At 40.1% G+C, this 22,154-nt stretch overlaps 1 protein-coding gene across 1 annotated transcript in view; it reads left to right on the top strand.

The window, feature by feature from the left end:
- The first annotated feature begins 2,153 nt into the window (after positions 1-2,153).
- Positions 2,154-22,154, top strand: part of ERCC4 (excision repair cross-complementation group 4) — a 31,975-nt gene continuing 11,974 nt past the window's right edge. The window contains exons 1-9 of the mRNA XM_011983670.1: positions 2,154-2,363; positions 4,005-4,185; positions 8,527-8,722; positions 9,996-10,203; positions 12,673-12,853; positions 13,841-13,969; positions 15,855-15,965; positions 16,818-17,415; positions 19,464-19,556. Of these exons, the coding sequence (XP_011839060.1) occupies positions 2,157-2,363; positions 4,005-4,185; positions 8,527-8,722; positions 9,996-10,203; positions 12,673-12,853; positions 13,841-13,969; positions 15,855-15,965; positions 16,818-17,415; positions 19,464-19,556 (1,904 nt within the window). The 5' untranslated portion in view covers positions 2,154-2,156. The remainder of the gene's footprint in view (positions 2,364-4,004; positions 4,186-8,526; positions 8,723-9,995; positions 10,204-12,672; positions 12,854-13,840; positions 13,970-15,854; positions 15,966-16,817; positions 17,416-19,463; positions 19,557-22,154) is intronic.

The following is a 22,154-nucleotide window of genomic DNA, read 5'->3' as shown; positions in this document are numbered from 1 at the left end:
CCTTTGTTCCCCTGTAACTTTCGGGCTATAAAAAAGCAAGCACTCGCATTGTTCGGGGCCCTCTTGTATGCTGTGTAATGGAGGGACCAGGTTCGAACTTGTCATAAAGATCCTTGCCGCTTGGCTTTGACTTTGGACTCTGGTGGTCTTCTTTGGGGAACAGAGGGTCTGGGCACAACACTCCTTCCACATCACTCTGAACTCGGCTTCCTGTCACATCTCTGAATCTGATCCTCCTACCTCTCTTTCTCTTATAAGCACATATGTGATACATTGAGTCCACCTGGATAATCCACATAATCCCCCCCATCTCAAGAACTTTAACATAATCACATCTGCAAATCCCCCTTTGCCACGTAAGATAACATGCAGGCTCCAGGGATTAGGATGTGAACATCTTGGGAAGCCAATATTCTGCCTGTCACCGCTTGGGAATCAGGTTTGAATTTCAGCCTTGTCATTTCAAGCTTCATTTCCTAAATACGTGTTGAGTACCCTCATATCACGTCCTGAAATAGATCTAAGAAATTCACTAACTAGCTCCCCTGGCCTCGCCCAAGTTATATAACCTCCCTGTACCTCCATTTTTCTCATTGGCAGAACTGACTAAATTAATATCTGCCTCGCAGGAAACGCTGTATGTAAAGTGTTTGCAGGCAACCCCTTCCACTTAAACAGCATTCAGGAATTATATGCTATTTTCATCTTGACAAAATGTAAGCAAAATACCAGATTAAGCAGTAAAGAGGTAGAGGAACAGATCCTCTTGGAAACGGCTGGTGTGAATGCAAATTGGTAGAGGCTTTCTAAAGGGCAATGTGGCAATGTGAATGTAATGAAAAGCCTTACAATTTTTTTTCTCTTTATCCCAGTGATTATTCATTTCCAGATGTGTATCTGAAGGCCATGGTTGAATTTACATACAAAGATGTTTAGTGAAATATTATTTGTATTACTGGAGGGGGAAGAAGCAGAAACAGACTAAATGTCCTCTAATAAGCAATTAGATAAGTACACCCACATTATGGAAATCTGATCGGCCATATAAAAGGACTTTGTAAAAGAATATGAAACATCATGTTCAGAGGTTTGCCAAATGTTAATGACAAAGTTGGGGATTTAAATCAGGGATATTAATTATCTCATATCGGTTAAAAAAAAAAAAACTCTTGTGTGATGAGAGAAAGTGTGTATAGATAGAAAAAAAAAGGACTAAATAAAATAGATTTCATGATGTTAACAGTGGTTATATCCACGTAATAGAAACGAGTGATTTTCATTTTTGCTTCCTCGTATTTTCTATCTTCTAATAATAAAGGTGGGGAGTTTCTATACAAAACAATTCCTCTGCTAGTTCAATTATCAGGCATTTCTAGGTATAGAACAAATACTGCGGGATGTGTCCCTCTAGTGGAAGGAGGGATTTTTAAAAATAGTTTATTGTATTGAAGTCTTTTGGAGGCAAACAGGGGTCTGATGTTAGTAAAGGATTCTGCTTATTCCACAACCACTGCACTCCAGCCTGGGCAACATGTCAACACCCTGTCTCGAAAAAAAAAAAAAAAAAAAAAATTAAAAGAGGGATGGAGACCAATCGCAAAAGGAAGGGCCAAAAACCACCCTAGGAAACAGGTGCTACTAACTCTAGGAGCATTTGGAATATTGACCAGTAACTTTTTCAGTTGTCGACGTCTGGGGATTAAGCTCCTTAGGCTTACTTCCCCTCCCCTTGCTTTCTGGCAGCTTGCGTCTATGGTACCAGGGAATGTGGACCCTCAAAAAAGACGTGGATGAAGCCTTTTGCCTGCGAGCTACACTGATACGGAGCGCCAGCCCCTCCAAGTGACTCTGAATCTTCGGCTCCACTCGGCTCTTCTTCGGCTGAGTTCGGTCGACGCTTGCCTTCTCAGGCTCGGCTCTCTTCGGCTTTCTGAGCGCACTCTCGTCCTGGCCTCGGCTCCTCTTCGGCTGCGTTCGGCCCACGACCGCCTCAGTCTCGGCTCTCCTCGGCTACATTCGGCTGGCTTTCGTCCTCTCGGACTCGGCTCTCTTCAGTTGAGTTCGGCCTACTCTCGTCTCTGAGTCGGCTGCCCTTCACTCTCGTCTCTGAGTCGGCTCCCTTCGTCTGCGTTCGGCTGCGACCCGGAAGAGCTTCGATGGAGCCGGAGCTGCCGGCTCGACGGACGGCTATGGCGCCACTGTTGGAGTACGAGCGGCAGCTGGTGCTGGAACTGCTCGACACTGACGGGCTGGTAGTGTGCGCGCGCGGGCTCGGCGCGGACCGGCTCCTCTACCACTTTCTCCGGCTGCACTGCCACCCAGCCTGCCTGGTGCTGGTGCTCAACACGCAGCCGGCCGAGGAGGTGCGACCGCGCCGGCACGGGAGTGAGGGAGTGTTGGGGGACTCCTGAGCGGATGCGAGGTCTCTGACAGGGATGGAGGGGCTCTGAGGGGGATTCAGGCCCCTGACACTACTCAGTGACACAGAGAAGGATGTCAGGGGTCCCCAGGGGGATGCAGGTGCCTCACACTGCGCGGACACAGACGTATAGGAGGGGTCGCGAGGAGGATACCGGTCGCTCACACTGTGCGGGGACACTGAGAAGAATTGGAGGGGCCCCGAGAAGGTTGCAGGTCCCTGGCAGGAGTTAAAGAACAGTAAGAGGAATGCAAGTCCCTGTCACTGTGCGGGGACTCTGGGAGGACAGGGAGGGGTCCCGAGAAGGATGCAAGTCTTTGACCAGAGTTCAAAAACATTAAGAGAAATGGGAGGGGTCCCCAGGGGATGCAGGTCCCTGACACTGTGCAGGCACAATGAGACTGATGGAAGGGTTCCCGAGAAGGATGCAATTCCCTGACAGCACTAAGAGTGATGGGAGGGGTCCCCAGAAGGATGCAGGTCCCTGACATGGGTGCAAGGGCATTGAAAGGTGAAGGGGCTCTGAGTGGTAGGAGAGGATCAGAGGTCCCTGCAAGGGAAAGGGGAGATGTCGAAAGCAGGATCTGGATAGGAATAACGGGAGAGTCCTGAAGTTGGCCATTAAGGGAGTTTCTGGGGGCAGAAGGATGGTCCCTGAAAAGGAACAGTGATGAAGATGGAAGGGTCTCTAAGGGTGATGGGGAGACATGAAAGGAGATGGTGAGGCTGGAAAACCCCAATAGGGAAAAGAAGGGACCAGGAAATAGGGCATTCACTAAGGCTATGTTAAGAGGGCCATCGGGTCAGAAAGGGATTGGATCTGGAAGCTGAGGATGTTAGCAAAGGTTAACGACAGTTAAGGAGAATAGAGAACACTGAGAAAGATGGAATGGGGCAACACTTGGGGCTGGGGGATGTTGAGAGGGGACACAGCTTGGTCTGACAAGTCTGATGATCCCCTATATAGATCAGGTGGCCAGGAGAAAAATGTCAGCTGAGAAGAGTGAGCACAGTCTCTTTGAGGCAGGGACCCTGTTTGATTCATCTAGATATCCCCAGTGCTTGGCATAGGGGCCTAAGGCAACACATAGTGGCTAGTAAAAGTGGTTTTAAACTGGGGATGTAAATAAACCAAGCCAAGGGATCCAGTGACATGAAGTCCCTCTAGGATGGATCAGCACAGAACTGATTAAAACATTGTCTGGGAAAAGGATTCCCTTGTTATCTTCTCATAGAATGCGCTTGGCTACAAACCTGGCTTTGATGGGAAGTATTTTTTAGGTAGCAGAAATCTTTTACTCCACGCTTTTAAAAGTTTGAGGTTTTGTGTGTGTGTGCATATGTTATTGTAGTTGAGTGCTGATAATGACTGAAGTTCAATTATTCCTTAGTGTAAACCCCAAAACAAGAAAAACCTCATTAAATGTAGACTGTTTGGTTGAAGTTACTATAAAGAAGTAACTTAGTTTGTATATTCATTATTAAGTTCATTATCTCAGAGAAAGCACATTATTTTAAATATCTGCAACCTAATAAAAACTGCGCTGTATTAGGTAGCCTACTAATCAAGTTTGATTTGATTTAGGAGTATTTTATCAATCAGCTGAAGATAGAAGGAGTTGAACACCTCCCTCGCCGTGTAACAAATGAAATCACAAGCAACAGTCGCTATGAAGTTTACACACAAGGTGGTGTTATATTTGCAACAAGTAGGATACTTGTGGTTGACTTCTTGACTGATAGGATACCTTCAGATTTAATTACTGGTAAGAATTTGGAATCTTATTTGTATGTGAATTTGTACTTTCTTTTTTTTTAAGTACAATTTCCATTTTATTTTTCTCCAGAGAATAGTCTGTCTTCAGTCTGGAAGGACTCAGCTCCCTACATGGGCTTTGGTAGGGGTTGTGGAGCAGCACCCGCAGGTCTAAATCGGGGTGGGGTGTTTGGTTCTTGCAGGCTTCACAAGATCGATTCCTGACTACTTTGTTGTGAATTGCACAACTCACACAGTAATGTAGCTTCACATACAGCTTGGGAAGCACATAAGCATCGAAGAGGCTCTCTTCAGAAATGTCCCTGACTGCCGCAGCCTCCACTATGTTTCGAATGATAGATTTCTTAATGGCCTTGTCCTTGGGCACGCCTCAGGCACCGTTCGTGCAGCGAATAGGCTGCACATGGCCGCAGCCCATTTTGGCACGACCGTTGTTCCTTCTTTTCTTTGTCATCTTGGAGGCACAGACCAGAGAGAGCAATTTGTACATTTTTATTTTTGTCTGTCCCCTCTGCTAAACGCTCTACTAGAACCTTCGAACCTTCTAGTGGGCCCTACTGGAACCTTTTGCTCAACATTGTGCTTCCAGCTTTCAGCCTGATACCTGACACATTGTAGATGCTCAATAAATATCTGTGACCTGAATAGGTAACTAAATGTAAGATTAACTTTTCCTTGTTTTCTAAGCTCTTATTCAGTAAATACTTGCAATTCATTAGCATTTGCTTTTAGAACGTAATCAGATTTGAAATATTTATAAATAATCTTTGTATATTTCCTAAAATATTTAGTTTTCCCCTTTAAGATTTTTTTGGTATTATTTGAAATTAAATCAAGTAGTTGCTCGCTTATTTCAAGGAAAAAATTTTTTAGCTAGAATTAAATAGAAAAGAAATTCATTTTCATTATCCTTTCCAAAACCTTTTCTGATGTCCCCAAAGCTAATGTAGGGGCTGTGCCTCTGTGCCCTCATATTACTCTGTATTTCTCCCCACTCATAGTGCTCACAATACTACATTGTATTTGTGTGTTTGTCTGTCTGTCACTCACAAGATAAGCTTAAGCACAAGGAACAAGTTGTTCATCCCAGGGTCAGTAACTGGCACATGGTAGGTACTAAAGACATATTTGTTGGGTGAATGATGGACGTATATAGTACTGTGATCATTGGTGAACTTCTGGAGATGAGAGACTCTGAAATTGATAATCTTACTTCCCACTATATCTGTCATATTACCCTGAACCTAGATGACCCTCATGAAAAATTTGATAAATGTGTGAATGAATGCTTCAATGGTAAACCAATTGAAGAAGTTTGGTTACTCTTTTGTAACTTTTATAATTGTTATAAACAGTATCATAGGCTCACCTGATTTTGAATGCTAACACCCTGCTTACAAAGCAAGCTTCTTAACTTTCATTAACCCCAGTTTTCTCATTAAGAAAACTGTTTCCTAAAGTTATTGTAAGGATTAAGTTAATAAAATAATTGCTTAGTCTAGTGCCTGGTACACAACAAACTCTTAGTAATTGATACCAAATAAAATTGGCCTTTATAACCAGAAATCTTGATACACCAGTCTTTTACTGTTTGCTGCTTTCTTATAAGCTTGGTTTTACTTTATTTTTTAAATTGATTTAAAAAAATTTTGTGTTGTGTTTGAAACTACCACTAGGTGTCAGTAATTCTCTGTGACTTTCAGTTACAGTGCAACCTAATCAGGCAGAGAGCAATGTGAATCTGTGCAATGCTGAAGTCTGGCTTATATGTAGCTCCTAATGAAAAATGCCAAATTCCCTCTTCCTTTCTCATCAAAGCCCAGCCAATAATGAAGCTGAAGCTGTTACTGATGCTTCACTGAGTGGAATGTAAATGAATGCCAAAAATGACTTCTTTCTAGTTCTTTCATTCCCTGGAATCATCCCCCAGGACTGACCAAAGGGCAGTCCATGAAGTGCAGGTGACCCTCTGGAAAGGCTGAATCCCCCAGCCCCAGCTTCTTCACCTGTCACTACCCATTAGTCCCACCACACCCCACCCCAGGAGTCCCTACTAACCAGAACTCCTAACACGTGGGAGAACTGTGTAAATACCTGCTGAGATTGTACTTGGAAAAGAACAGGACAGGAGGATGCTTTCATTACCAAAATGACCCTGACATCTCCAGACGGAACCAAGAACACACTTTCTGGGGAATATATATGTGTTTTTTGGTTACACTTTAGATTTGTGTACCCAGTGCTGTGCCCCCACCTTACGTTCATTCAACAAATGTTTAACTCACTGAGGGTCACTTGCGTGGCAGGAAGGGTGCTGAAGATAGACAGATGAATGGGACAGTATGGTGACCTCGTGAGTTAGACTGCTTCTGGGTTTGAGTTCTCTTCATCTCGCACCAGCTGTGTATTTTTAGGCAAGTTTCTTAATGTCTCTATGCCTCAGCTTATTCACCCGTACATTAGTGATAAAGATAGTACCTTCCTCCTAGGATTGTCAGGGTGAAATGAAATGCCGTATGTAAAATACTTGGTATCATGGCACATAGCATTCTATGATCTCTGTGATCTCTGCCTGGTGGTGTTACGATGTTCCTGTTCTCGGGCAGTTTAGTGGAGGAGACAGATAAGTAAAGAAGTAATTGTAGTACAGTATGAGATACAAAATGTTACAGGAACAAAAAAATCTACAGTAGGCTTTTGTGGGACTAAAACTCCTTCCAAAAACCCAACCTGCTTCTATTATTTTTATTTTTATTTTTCAAAAAAGTGGTGTCTTGAGTTGGTGTGACTAAATAGAATACCATGATTTTACATGTGATTTGGAACTTCAGCCTCCCTCTTACTTGCTGGATGACCTTGGTCAAGTTGTTTCCCTTCCTTGGTCTCGTCATGATACCTACGGCGTGGAATTATCATGAGAATTAAATGAAATGAAAATCTATAGAAACACCTAACCCAGTTACCTGGGATGTAGTATTAGTTCTCTTCTTCCTCCTGGGTTCCAACCAAAATGAAGACAACTTTTTGGAGCACAACATTTTCTTAAATTGAGTTGCTCCTTTTCTTTAGAAGTTCATTTTTATTATTCTTGACTTTATGTAATATTTCACTCCAGGCTAACAAAATGTGGCCTCTTAGAGTCTTTGGGAAAGCCCACCCACTAGGTACAGAATCTCTTCTGAGTAGTAAATTAGTTATGTACATGTATTGGAGGGGTTATTGAAAATCCTTTGTCTATAAATTCCTAAATAACACTATTAGTTTTTACCATATTTGAAAGATAATTAGCTGAGCTAGAGTAAATTTTAGCTCCGTCTACCTCTATCCAAAACTTAAACATTAAAATAGTAAAATCTGAGTTTATTGAACTATTAGAAGGGTCGTAAATCACTGTTAGTATCATTGTCCAGACCCTTCCAGATAGGAGAACTGGATCAAAAGCATGCAAGCACATTATCCCAAATATATGTAAGGTAACCAACTTGATTTAGGTCTAAAAGACAGACTCATCATGGAGTAACTGAGGTTTTGATCTAGAAAGGATGTCTGTATGCCTTTATGTCATCTCATGTTTCTCCCTAACTTAGCACTAATCACTGCATCAGATGACACAATATGTGTGAAAGATCTGGGTCAGTAGTCTCATTTCGTAAATAATGAAGCATGTGTAATTGTTCTTATTTTTGAGATTCAGAGGTGTTATCATCAGACACACACCCCCGAGACACATTAAGTATGTCGATTGAAGGGTTTTGTTTTAAATGGACCAGTTGACCTCTGAATTGACTATCTTCTGATTCTGAAAATTGAATTCATCTAATAGGTGATATAGATGTTGTCCAGACTTCTAAACTGCAGCTATTTTGTATAGTCCACATCTGATTCATATTTTTTTTAAAAAAATTCCTGACTTAGAAATTCTTCCTCTAACATGCCAGAAACACCCCACCCCAGGGCCTGCGCCCTCATTGTCCCCTCAGCCTGGCAGTCTGGAACTCTCTTGGCCCAGATGGTCACAAGGCTCCATCCAGCCTTTATTCGGGTATCACATTGGTGAAACCACCCCTCATACATACTCCCTCTCCTCCTCCTCTCATTTTTTCTTGTCAGCACTTGTAACATACTAAATATTTTACTTATTTATACTGTTTATAGTCAATTCCTTGAGGACAGGGATTTATGTCTGTTCTGTGCGTGGCTATATGCCCAGTCTAGAATGGTGCTTGTTCATTCTCATGTAGGTCCTTAAGAAAAATGTGATGAATGAATGGAAATGAGCATAAAAATTACCTACTTGTTCTGTAATTTAAATTTCGTTTCTCCCTCTCAGGCATCTTGGTGTATAGAGCCCACAGAATAATCGAGTCTTGTCAAGAAGCATTCATCTTGCGCCTCTTTCGCCAGAGAAACAAACGTGGTTTTATTAAAGCTTTCACAGACAATGCTGTGGCCTTTGATACTGGTTTTTGTCATGTGGAAAGAGTGATGAGAAATCTTTTTGTGAGGAAACTGTATCTGTGGCCAAGGTAAAGAACATTGTGTGACAAATAATGATGACGTTATTTGTCATCTTTTTTTGTGAGACCTACTGTAACTTAGTTGCACTTTGATGTAATGTAATGTAAAATTCATTGTAATCTCGTTTGATAGAACCTAGTCAGGTTTGTAACAAACATATCCAGCTATAAATATGTATGCACCAAGCTTGTGATTTTATTTAAGTCGCGAGCAATTTGACGGTTACTTTTCTGCTGGTCTATCAAATCCATCCAAGACAGCCACTTTATTCTTTCTTATATATTTAGTGAAACTCCCAGGGATCTAGAGACCCACATATACAACAGCTTTAGGTGTACTGCAGATTTATTGGCTAAGAGTACCACTTCTGCTTTGAAAATTACTCAACAGGGAAATAAAGCACAAAGATTTTGAAGTAGTTTTGTTAATTTCTAGGAATAACATTAAGGTGTCAGTTTTCAAACATTTTTGCAACCTATGCTACCATGTATTTTGGTTATATGTTAATTTAAGAGTAGTTGTACACCGGGTGCAATGGCTCACACCTGTAGTCCCAGCACTTCGGGAGGCCAAGGCAGGCGGATCACCTGAGGTCAGGAGTTTGAGACCAGCCTGGTCAACATGGTGAAACCCCGTCTCTACTAAAAATACAAAAATTAGCCGGGCGCGTTGGCGCATGCCTATAATCCCAGCTACTTAGGGAGGCTGAGGCAGGAAAATCACTTGAACCCAGGAGGCAGAGGTTGCAGTGAACCGAGATTGCGCCGTTGCATTCCAGGCTAGGCAGCGAACGAAACTCTGTCTCAAAAACAAAACAAACAAGCAGAAAAAGGGTAGTTATAGTATTTTTTACTTTCTTGATTATACCTTTGTTTGGGGAGTCAACAAACTCTTCCTGTAAATGGCCAGGTAGTAAATGTTTTGGGCTTTGCAGGCCATATAGAGTGTCACAATTACTCAACTCTGTTATTGCCCAAAACCAAGTATAGACTGCTTACAAAAGTAATGGGTATGACTGCATTCAAATGAGACTATAAAAACAGGTACAGGATTTGGCCCAGACCGTAGTTTGCTGACCCTTGCCTTATCTGAATAATATAATACTTCTATTCATTGAGGTTCAAAGTGTTTTTGAAAACGTTGTTGTTTTGCTTTTCATTTGTTTGTTATTTTGCTTTTCGTTTGTTTGTAGCATTTATAAAAATGGAGTGTTAAACCAAGACCAGAAATATATAGCTGCTGAAACTGTAGAAAATTGTTGAAAAATATTTGTCTCTTTAGGTTCCATGTAGCAGTAAACTCATTTTTAGAACAGCACAAACCCGAAGTTGTAGAAATCCATGTTTCTATGACCCCTGGCATGCTCGCTATACAGACTGCTATACTGGACATTTTAAATGCGTGTCTAAAGGAACTAAAATGCCATAACCCATCGCTTGAAGTGGAAGATTTATCTTTAGAAAATGCTATTGGAAAACCTTTTGACAAGGTACTGTTTTTCCTTTTAAGCACAGTTTATTATGTTGTAATTTTAAAGAATGCAAGTTATTTTAATATTTGCAATGTTGTTAATAGGAATTTGCTGTTATTTAAGAATAAGATTGGAGGTCATTTAAACATAGCTTCTTTGGTTTACTGGAAAGTAATAATTTATAGTAAAATAGGAGTGGCATATAAGCATCACTCTGACTTTTGCAGTTATATAGTAATTATCTCTTACTATAACTATAATCAAGAAGAAAATAAGTAACTTTTTTTACTTTGAAGTGACAACATTTGGATATCTACAGGTAGAAGAGTTTTACATAAGAATGCTCCATAATTGTACATGAATTTATGATCTCTTTTATGGAATAAAAAATAATTTGGATGAGTTTTCATTACTGAGGAGTGTGAAACTTGCTCCGTCTTAAAATTACATTCTGAATTGAGGAAATGGTAAGACATCAGTTCCAGGAATTTTTATTCTAACTAATTTTTTATTATAGATTAATATTGCAGATATATAAATGTCTACTTTTTCATTATAGATTAATATTATTACAGATACATAAATGTCTAGTGTTGAACTGGAGATCTAGAAAATGCTGACCTTTTAGAAATTCTTGGCAGCTTTTTTGTCATATTCTGGTAGAAAAAGTTCCTGTCTTTTAAACTGTGAATCAATCTCTGTGTCACTGGAAATAATGCATGGCGATTATAAAAAAGGAAAAATTTAACTTCTTATTTCTCTGATTCTTCAAAAAAGTCAGTTGACTATGAAATATTGATACATAAAAGCTAATTTTATTTATTCTGTTTTCCTCTATGCTTAAAGTTTTTTATAATTTAGTCCATGGTGATTTTTTTTAAATCCCACACAATCTTTTAATAGAATGTATATAGCCCTAGAAAAATAAAATTGTAGCCTAACATGTTTCACACTAAATTTCTGTTGATTATCCCTCTGGTTAGTAACAGTCACTTCATTCTTTTAGATATTCTTTTAGTAACCATATCTAAATATAGATATCACATGTGTCTTGTTAAAATATTTAAGGTTTTGTAGATAATTTCACAAAAGAGGCATGTAGTTAAATATCCTTGTTCAGGACAGTCCCAGTATCTACCTGTTGTCCTGGAGTGATTATAAAGAGTGTGTCATTTCTTTTTCCACAAGTGTCCTGGTTTAGACAATAAACTATATGGTCATCCAGATACTACTCCTGCTCATTATTAAATTTGTTAGATAAGAGTCCATGCAATGGTACTGCTTTTGTATCAGGCTACAAATCTCTGATAAGAAAATCAGATAATTCTTACCTAAAAAGTTACAGAATCAGTCTGTGAAGGAAACATACATATACATAGCTGTGGATATGTAGGTACGTACATAGTATATACATAAAGCTGTTCTTTGTTTTAGATAGCATTTTGGAATCTTAAAAAATAATCAGCCGGGCGCGGTGGCTCACGCCTGTAATCCCAGCACTCTGGGATGCCAAGGAGGGCGGATCATGAGGTCAGGAGATGGAGACCATCCTGGCTAACACGGTGAAATCTCGTCTCTACTAAAAATACAAAAAATTAACTGGGCGGTGGTGGCAATGCCTATAGTCCCAGCTACTTGGGAGGGTGAGGCAGAATCACTTGAACCTGGGAGGCGGAGGTTGCAGTGAGCCGAGATTGTGCCACTGCACTCCAGCCTGACGACAGAGCGAGACTCCATCTCAAAATAATACTACTAATAATAATAATCAAACTTAGTCCATTGTTAATTTAACAAATATTTTCCTATCATGAATCCACTTTAGAAAAATCACTAAAGAAATTTTTACATCAACAAATTAAGGTACGTTGTTATTTAATTTGGTAATCGTTATTTAATTTGTACATGAGCAGCAAACTAAATTTTTCATTTCTTGGTTATACCTTATTTTAAAGGTCAAAAAACTTGATACTCATGTACAAATTAAATAACAATGTACCTTAATTTGTTAGTAAGTCATCGTGCTTGGTTTATGCCCTCTGCTTGGTCCATTTGGATCCCATGTCTTTATCCATCCAAGACAGTCAGAGTCAAACATGGCAGGAATTGAACATATCTGAGCTACATGCTTAGAGTCTGTTCATAAAAACAAATAATTGATTATCTGATGTTTATCAGGTCTTTTCTTTCCTATATATTTGGATAATGATAGATTGACTCTATCTGATCATAAAAATTCTAGCAGTAAGACATTCTTCTATATTCGAAAATTTAAACATTATTATTAGAATTTTATTAACTGAAATGTTCTAGCCACTTCCTTGAATAATGTTTGGGGTTTTCTATTGTAGTAAAACATATATGACATAAAATTTACCATTTTAACCATTTTTAGTTATACAAGAAACAATCCTTTTGAAAATATGATTTGTATTAAGAATAACTATACTTAACGTATTTTAGCAATACCCAATTTTATTCTTGTTTTAGACAATCCGCCACTATCTGGATCCTTTGTGGCACCAGCTTGGAGCCAAGACTAAATCCTTAGTTCAGGATTTGAAGATATTACGAACTTTGCTGCAGTATCTCTCTCAGTATGATTGTGTCACATTTCTTAATCTTCTGGAATCTCTGAGAGCAACGGAAAAAGCTTTTGGTCAGAATTCAGGTGAGAGATTAAAATACTAATAATATTCTAAGAGCTGATTTGAATAAAGTGTTAGGTTTTAGGGGGAATCAGGTGTGAAAAGTGCTATATTCAACTATATGTTATACTGAGATTTCAAATTATGTTTTATGTTCATAGCACAAAGATGTAGGTTTTATTGATAGCTAATGTTTCCGCCTACTTAACGTCTGTTCTGTGTAATAATAAATATTCATATCCGTTCCGGGCAATTTTATTTCTAGAAAAGACTGTGTGTAGTACAGGCAGTCCTCAACTTAGAAATAGGTTGTGTTCTGGAAGTTTAGTTGTTAAGAACTTAAAATTCATTTCCCTCAAAGCAAAAGCAAGGGAGTATGGGGTTTCCATCAGCCAGAGTGCCAACGACTGAAGAGCAGAAGAGATTTGTAGGGGAATATACATGTACAGCTGGCCACCATCTTGTTTTGCTACCACTGCTTTGGCCTCTGCCACTATTTGACCAGACCAGCGGTTTCCAAAGTGTGGTCTGTGAACCCCTGGGGTCAAGATTTAATACAGTTAATAATTTTGATGCTTCTTTAGGGACATTCTTAAGTGATGAACTGCAGAAGCATGACAGTAAAGAAAGCATTGAATGCCAGTACACTTTCATGGCACTGCCTTGGTTCGTGCTACGGCACCAGCAGTATTATCCAGAGTTGCTTTTACACCATCACTGGAAATGTCAACACAGTGAAAAAAGTCAAATAATGTCATAGTATTGTTATGAGAAAAGTTTTGACATCACACAGCCCTGAGAACATCTTGGGGACCCCCGGGAGTTCATGGACCACACCCAGAAAACCACTGGTCTAGCCGAACAGTGAGAGATCACAATAGTGGGAGGAGGTGTGATTGGTAGGAAAACAGGATGGTAGCCGGTTACATATGTAGGTCATGTGACCATCAGAGACTATATTAAATTAACCGTAAATTGATGGCACTTTTTCTTTTAACTTTTCATATTAGGTTGGCTGTTTCTTGACTCCAGCACCTCGATGTTTATAAATGCTCGAGCAAGGGTTTATCATCTTCCAGATGCCAAAATGAGTAAAAAAGGCAAAATATCTGAAAAAATGGAAATTAAAGAAGGGCAAGGTATCTTGTAGGGTTAAGTCTTTAAATGTGTTTTTTATTTCAGTATTTGGTATAGATATTTAAAGCGCAATTTAAAGTCTCCTTTGGCCATGTGAAAAGTGTGTTCCTTGATGATAAATGTATGTATGTTTGTTATGTGTAACATGTAATGTATGTCAAAAGTATATGTGTGAAGTATATGTGTAATGTATGTTGAAGTATACAGCATGACAAGTCTTGAAATCTATTTCCCAGGGGTTGCAAATAACGAATGCCAAATATCGATCAAAAGTATGCTACATAAAGAACTATTTATTGATTTTTTTTAAACTTCAAAGTAATTATTATTTCTGAGTTAGGGTGAGGTTGGGGCATGGTGGCACACACCTATAATACCAGCCCTTTGGGAGGCTGAGGCAGGAGGATTGCTTGAGCCCAGGAATTCAACACCATCCTGGGCAACAAAGCAAGACTCCATCTCTACAAAAAAAATTTTAAGACCAGGCACAGTGACTCATGTCTATAATTCCAGGACTTTGGGAGGCCAAGGCAGGCAGATCACCTGAGGTCAGGAGTTTGAGACCAGCCCGGCCAACATGGTGAAACCTGGCCTCTTATTAAAAATACCAAAAATTAGCCAGGTGTGGTGGCGGGCACCTGTAATCCCAGCTACTTGGGAGGCCGAGACAGGAGAATCACTTGAACCCAGGAGGCAGAGGTTGCAGTGAGCTGAGATCGCACCACTGCACTCCAACCTGGGCAACAGAGTGAGACTCCGTCTCAAAAAAAAAAAAAAACTTTGAAAGTAGCCTGGCAAGGTGATGTGCACTTACCATCTCAGGTACCTGAGAGGCTAAGGTGAGCCCAGGAGTTCAGAGTTACACCAAGATACCATCACACCACTGTATTCCAGCCTTGGTGACAGAGTACAACTGTGTCTCAAAACTAATAAATAAAGTCAGGGTAGAATATTTGAATATCCTTTTTAATGTTTAAGGAACATAAATATACTAGAATGAGGCAAATATGGGTTTTATTCCAGCATCTATCTAGTGATATCATAAATATCACTAGGTTTTTAAGGCATGGGATAGGGTTAATGCCTGCTTTCTGCCTAGTTTAAAGGTCTGTTTCAAAACTTAATTGTGGCCAGGCGCAGTGGCTTATGCCTGTAATCCCAGAACTCTGGGAAGCCAAGGCAGGCGGATCACCTGAGGTCAGGAGTTCAAGACTAGCCTGACCAACATGGTGAAACCCTGTCTCTACTGAAAATACAAAATTAGCCAGGAGTGGTGGCACATGACTGTTAATCCCAGCTACTTGGGAGTCTGAGGCAGGAGAATCGCTTGAACCCAGGAGGCGGAGGTTGCAATGAGCCAAGATCACGCCATTGCCTCCAGCCTGGGCAGCAAAAGTGAAACTTCGTCTTAAAAAAAAAAAATCTTTTTAAAGAAAGCATAATTAAATATATTATTGATATGTTTGTGTTGGAATGCTTATAGAAACAAAAAATTTAATTATTGTCTCCTTTTATCCATGTTCAGGATTATGAAAGTCGTGGAGATTTTAGAAATAATAAATACTGTCATTCTGTACCAATGCCTTTATTTTGTATAGCTGCTTATATACAGTGTCAACAGAAACAACTAACACAGAATGGTCTCTCATTAGTGACCATGCATGTAACTTTCTACTAAGGCATTTTGAAAGCCATGTTAATGGTTTGAAGTATCTTTCATTTAGTAGATCTTTTTCAGGAAAGCAGAGTCCATCTATCATTATAAAGAAAGCTTAAATAAATGGGCATATGTACTGATGCTTGTGTTATCTGTTGTTTTAAAAGCCTTTGGAAGACTTCATGGGTAAATGTTATCACATAGAATGGGATATTTTTATTTCTCTACAGAAGCACAAAAGGAACTGGTCCTAGAAAGCAACCCAAAGTGGGAGGCACTGACTGAAGTATTAAAAGAAATTGAGGCAGAAAATAAGGAGAGTGAAGCTCTTGGTGGTCCAGGTAGGAAAAAAGGAGATGAAAACATTTGCTTTCAAAATCTATCAAATGAGTCCTGATTTAATTAGCTCTTTAAAAGTAGTTCAAGACTAGCCTGACCAAAATGGTGAAACCCTGTCTCAATTTGAAAACCCTGCTATTTTATCTATAAAATGTAGACAAATAAATGGCAAATGAACACTGGGATCCTAGTGGCAACCTCATTTCTGTTCATTTGATGTAATTTTCTCCAGGTTGAATCATTGTATATTCATGAAAGCTTTTCATGAAGGCTTTTTCACTAGTTGGGTTCTTAGAACTTCTATTTAAAGATTGAGCTAATCTCTACACATATTCACCAAGCTTTAAATCTGGAATCCCAAAGGAATAAACTAATGGGTCTCCTGTTTTATATCCTCAGCCAAGTATCTTTCCAAAGAAGCCTCAACTCTTTATTACTTTAATATGTAATGAGCCGATACAAACTGAAGACATTGTCTAAATTGGCAAAGGAGACTCAGACAATTCACAAAAGAGGAAAAATCCATTTGGAATTAATTTAGGCATATATAAGACCCTCTGAAAAAAATATATTAATTAAAAAGAACTTCTTTAAAGCCACCATTATACCACAGTTGTACTTTCATAAGATTGAGTAGTCTGGCTTCAACTTTACTGAAAAGATCTAAGTAATCTTGCCAGAGAGGAGAAAGCATTTGATCAATACCTAAGACCCTTTTTAAATAGTTTGTAAATTGTGGATCTTTAATACCAACGGGTAAGATATCTTCCCTTCAGGTGAAGGAATAAGGGGACACAGGGAAACTAGGAGGACAAGTGAGGTAACAGTAACATAATGTTGTTTTCTATTTTCAGGTCAAGTACTGATATGTGCAAGTGATGACCGAACATGTTCCCAGCTGAGAGACTATATCACTCTTGGAGCGGAGGCCTTCTTATTGAGGCTCTACAGGAAAACCTTTGAGAAGGATAGCAAAGCTGAAGAAGTCTGGATGAAATTTAGGAAGGAAGACAGTTCCAAGAGAATTAGGAAATCTCACAAAAGACCCAAAGACCCCCAAAACAAAGAACGGGCTTCTGCCAAAGAAAGGACCCTCAAAAAAAAAAAGCGGAAGTTGACCTTAACTCAAATGGTAGGAAAACCTGAGGAACTGCGAGAGGAAGGAGATGTTGAGGAAGGATATTGTCGAGAAATAAGCAGTAGCCCAGAAAGCTGCCTGGAAGAAATTAAGCATGAAGAATTTGATGTAAATTTGTCATCGGATGCTGCTTATGGAATCCTGAAAGAACCCCTCACTATCATCCATCCGCTTCTGGGCTGTAGCGACCCCTACGCTCTGACAAGGGTACTCCATGAAGTGGAACCAAGATACGTGGTTCTTTATGACGCAGAGCTAACCTTTGTTCGGCAGCTTGAAATTTACAGGGCAAGTAGGCCTGGGAAACCTCTGAGGCAAGTTATAAAGAATCAAAGCTTTCAGTTGCACAGTTCTTTAGGATTTAACCCAGAAACTATACCAGTTGCATGTTAGTTTTCTTTAATATCCGTTACGATGCTGCTTATGTTTATGAAACCTTATTTTGCTTCCTGATGAATCTGGGAAGTTGGATAGGAAGGATGTCAAGTGTCATAGCAGGACAACAAACCAAGGGGACTGCTCACATTCTCATTACGTGCTGCTGTGCGTTCTGTCCTTTATTCTTTGGGCATTGATTTGCAGCATATGGGGTGTGTATCTGAAAAAGTCTAAGAAATGCATAATATTCTAATTTCTACCAAAAATTAATATAATTGTGACTTGGCTAAGTAATTTTAATCTTCTAAAATGTCTTTCCTATAAATTTTAAGAAATGACTCTAAATTACATCCACATAAAACTGAAGTGTTGGGGGAATTACTGTACCAGGTTTACTTGAGTTTCAAGAAATATCAGATAAAACATCTACAGAAATATCAGATGAGAAAATGATGCCTCCCAAAGAAGATAGTGTTCTGGCTTTCCAATTATCTGAGGGGAAATAAACAGCAAAATTAATATCCTGAACTCAGTCTGAACCAAAAACGCAGCCAAAAGAAACCTTCCCCTAGCATTTTAACTAACACAGCCTTTCAGAGTAGAGATGAATGGAGGAGCTGGATCAGAAATAATGCAGGATGAAGAGATTAGATGAGGCTGGTAAAATAATTATAGGCTGGTAAATTTTTTGTACTTTGCTGCTGATCAACTTTGTAGATAGCTTATGTACACCAAGCTTCTTTCTTGCCTGAGAACAGATTAGTGTGATATTTGGGAGCAAATTGTTAGAATCAGAAGGGACCTGGGAGTGCAACCACTTACTCTGTCAACGGGAAACTGAGGCCCAGAAATGGTGACTTGGCCTTGGCCACATGACACATCCGTGGGAGAACTGAGTCTCTGGACTCATTAGCCAATGATCTTTTCTCTGTTTACACTTCAAAGAATTATCATCTAGGAAGATAACAGCTAAAAGAAAAACCAAGGCTCAAAAAGGAAAATAGCTTTGACTGAAGGTGAACCTAAGGGACAGAGGAGGTGCTTAATTCAGCTCTCTTAGCAACAAACAAGATGGAAAAGCAGGACTTTTCTCTTTTTTTTCTTTTTTCCTTTTTTTTTTTTTTTTTTTTTTGAGACAGAGTTTTGCCCAGATGCCCAGACTGGAGTGCAGTGTTGCAATCACGGCTCGCTGCAGCCTCAACACCTCCCCCTTTCCCTGACTCACCTGATCCTCCCACATCAGCCCCAGGTGGCTCGGACTACAGGCATGTGCCACCATGCTCAACTCATTCTTTTTTTTTTTTTTTTTTCTGTAGAGATGGGGTCTCACTGTATTACCCAGGCTGATCTTCTGGGCTCAACTGATCCTCCCACCTCAGCCTCCCAAAGTGCTGGGATTACAGGTGTGAGCCACCGTGCCCAGCCTAAAAAGCAGGCCTTTTCTAAGAGAAAGTAGATGAAATTATTCTTTGAGATGCCTGATATAATCCATATGTCTTCTATGCCCGTGTATTTATATAAAATGTGTGACCGCTGTGTTCTCTTAAGACATGAATAAAAAAAAAAAAGTTCATAGGCTGGTTTTCATAACTTTCATAACATACTACCCAACTTTTTCAATGATTGTTTGGCAGAGGTGCCAAGGAAGAATTGGAGAAGCCTCTAAAATTTGTGTTTTTTTAATTTGTTTATAGTTATGAGGAAAGAACTATTCTATTCCTCTAGTTATATTTCAGTGTTTACCTAAACTCTTTTCTTCCTTTTGGCAAAAGAAAATTTAAAAAGCCCTGTGTGGTAACAAGACCTTTAACAGGTGGGGTTTAGGCAGCTTAATTTGAGCTAGTGTGTGATAAATGAAACCGTTGATTCTTAGTCAAATATTTATTATTTGAACACTCTAGGCTGCTGATTTCAAATGTTCTGCTGTTCCTTTCAGGGATTAAAAATGCTGTTTTTCCTCTAAAAGTTCTGTCTTAACATGCAGGGTTTACTTTCTTATATACGGAGGTTCAACTGAGGAACAACGCTATCTCACTGCTTTGCGGAAAGAAAAGGAAGCTTTTGAAAAACTCATAAGGTAATACATAGAAAATCAGTATGAAAGCCCCAACTACATTGGAAACCTTTCACGGTCTGGAGGCTTCTCTGGATCGGGGAGTATCAGATAGCCCTGCTCAGGAAGGATGGGGCAAGGAAGAAGTTGGAGAGGATCACACTGAGGTAAACGTGTAGTCTGAATTGTCCTCCAGTGTAGACCTCGGCACGTACTTCCTTTTTCTCTTCCCCCTCTCTTCCTTTATCTCCAGTTGCTTTTCAGTGGTTTGTTTAATAGAATATTAGAAATGTAACAAAGACAACTGCTTTTCTGTTTATGAAGCAGTATGACAAAACACCAGAAATATGGCGAAAATACTGCTTTTCTAAGAAATATGTTGGTAAATCTCCCTCCTCCCTGCCTTATGCACAAGATTCTCCCCTCCTTTGAATGATTTTTTTTTTCCTTGTAAAATTTCCATTGTCTGTGGGTGGGTGACTGCCTTACCATTTATTGGGAAATGCTTTTACAGCACAGCCAGTTAGGATCACCAATAGAATCACTCTGGGAAAATATTTCTTAGGAAGTGTGTTGTTTGTCTGGACATACACATGTGTGTGTTTTTAAGAATGAGTATCTGGTACTATTCCAAATCCAAGTAGAAAATGGCTTTCCATTTTACAAAAGGAAAATGTTGAAATACTCACAAACTGGATGGCTACTTCTTGCCCTGAAGGCATTCGAGAAATCTGATAACCACCCACCAGGGGTATTGTCAAGGAGGTTGCAGCCTAGTGTGGGAAGATGGGCCAGGTGATCTCTAAGGGCCTCAGAAGCCAGGGTAAGGGCTAGATGGGGCGTCACGGAGCTGAGCCAGAGAAAGTTAGACCAGCAGAGACCATGGCCTGGACGGGGTGGGCTGGGCCAGACCCATCTTCCAAACCTCAGACATTGGCAATGGAGGGCAGAAATTATTTTTAGCAGTAGTCAACCTGCCAGGACCCTAGGCCAGATTTCAAAATGGATAACCATTCTACAGTGGTGTCTGTGGGTTTTCCGTGTACATGCAAAATATACATATGACCCGGATAGCCCAGGAGAAGAATTCTTGGAAATCGGAGTATTTGCTGAATCAGTGGCATAGAGTCCCACGATGGGGGTCAACATGGTGCATGGGCAGTCCCCTCTTTTCCCTTCATATCCTCTCAAATGGTGGTATGCCTTGGCCATGGATTCATCCAGCTACTAGTCATACAAGTATTGCTCAGTCCTCTCAGCCTGTGAAAATATGTTTTCTACCAATGTGCTTTATAGTATTGTTTATGTCGTATATGTGGGTGTATATATTTTTCAAAAACACAGTTCAGAAATCATGTTATAACAGACCAAGCATTATACCAGCTGCCTCTTCTTGTTCCAGGCTCTTTGCTCTTCTCTGTCTTACTCTTTGTCTTCTAGACCTTCACGCCACAAGGCTCAAATAGTAAACAGATATTTATTAAGCATCTGGTGTGTGCCAGGCCCTGTGCTAATATTAAAGTACTGAGGTTACAAGTGGTGCAGAAAAAGCCTCTGCCCTCCTGGAACTTACCCTATAGTGGAAAAGAGACGTTCAATGATTATAAATATTGTAATAAGTAGAAGGATACAGAGCGCCGCTGGCTGCAGAGGTAAAAGAAGAGGGTGTAATAGGAGAGTACATTGAAGACCTCACCCAGACAATCAGCTGATCAGGAGCCGCTTCCCTGAGGAAGGGATATTCAAGCTGATACTAGGCAGATGGGGTGGAAAGGGGGTTATGTTGAACAAAGGCGTGTATGAAGGCTCCGAGGTACAAGAGGCCCTGTGAAGGATTTAGGACTTCATGGGCAGTAAGACCGCACTGAAGCATTCTAAGTAGGCAAGTGACTTAAGTATGTTTGTAAAGGCTCCCTCTGGCATCAAACTGAGGAGTGAGTGAGTGTGGAAACCAGTCAGAATGCTATTGCAGTCTGATGAGAAGGTGGTAGCCAAGATGAGGTTAATGGAGGAAAGAAGACAGATTTGAGAGAGATTTGGGAGATAGAATCAAAGAATTGGTGATACTGGATGTGAGCCAGTACCTCCTGACCATCCTTCACTCTTTTTAAAACAGCCTTTGCCCAAGTTTTTGCTCATTAAAATAATTGTCACCTAGATAGAAATGAGTGCATAGAGCTAAAATACTCAGATTGGGTTTTCAGTATTCATGTCAGGGTTCCCCAAGATCATCCTCAGGCTCGATGATTCACTAGAAGATCTCACATGAGTCAGAAAAGGTGTTATACTCGCAGTACAGTTTCTTCCAGCAAAAGGATACGGATTAAGACTGGATGCAGTGGCTCACGCGTGTAATCCCAGCACTTTTGGGAAGCCAAGGCACGCAGATAGCTTGAAGTCAGGAGGCGTTCACGACCAGCCTGGCCAACATGGTGAAACCCTGTCTCTACTAAAAATGCAAAAATTAGACAAGAGTGGTGGCGCATACCTGTCATCCCAGCTACCTGAGAGGCTAAGGTGGGAGAATCACTCAAACCCCAGGAGGTGGAGGTTGCAGTGAGCTTAGATCATGCAACTGCATTCCAGCCTGGGCAACAGAGTGAGACCCCTTCTCAAAAAAAA

The sequence above is a fragment of the Mandrillus leucophaeus genome, unplaced genomic scaffold (genome assembly GCF_000951045.1).
Source record: "Mandrillus leucophaeus isolate KB7577 unplaced genomic scaffold, Mleu.le_1.0 Scaffold253, whole genome shotgun sequence".
NCBI lineage: Eukaryota > Metazoa > Chordata > Mammalia > Primates > Cercopithecidae > Mandrillus > Mandrillus leucophaeus.
This window is presented reverse-complemented; position numbering and strand designations above follow the sequence as displayed.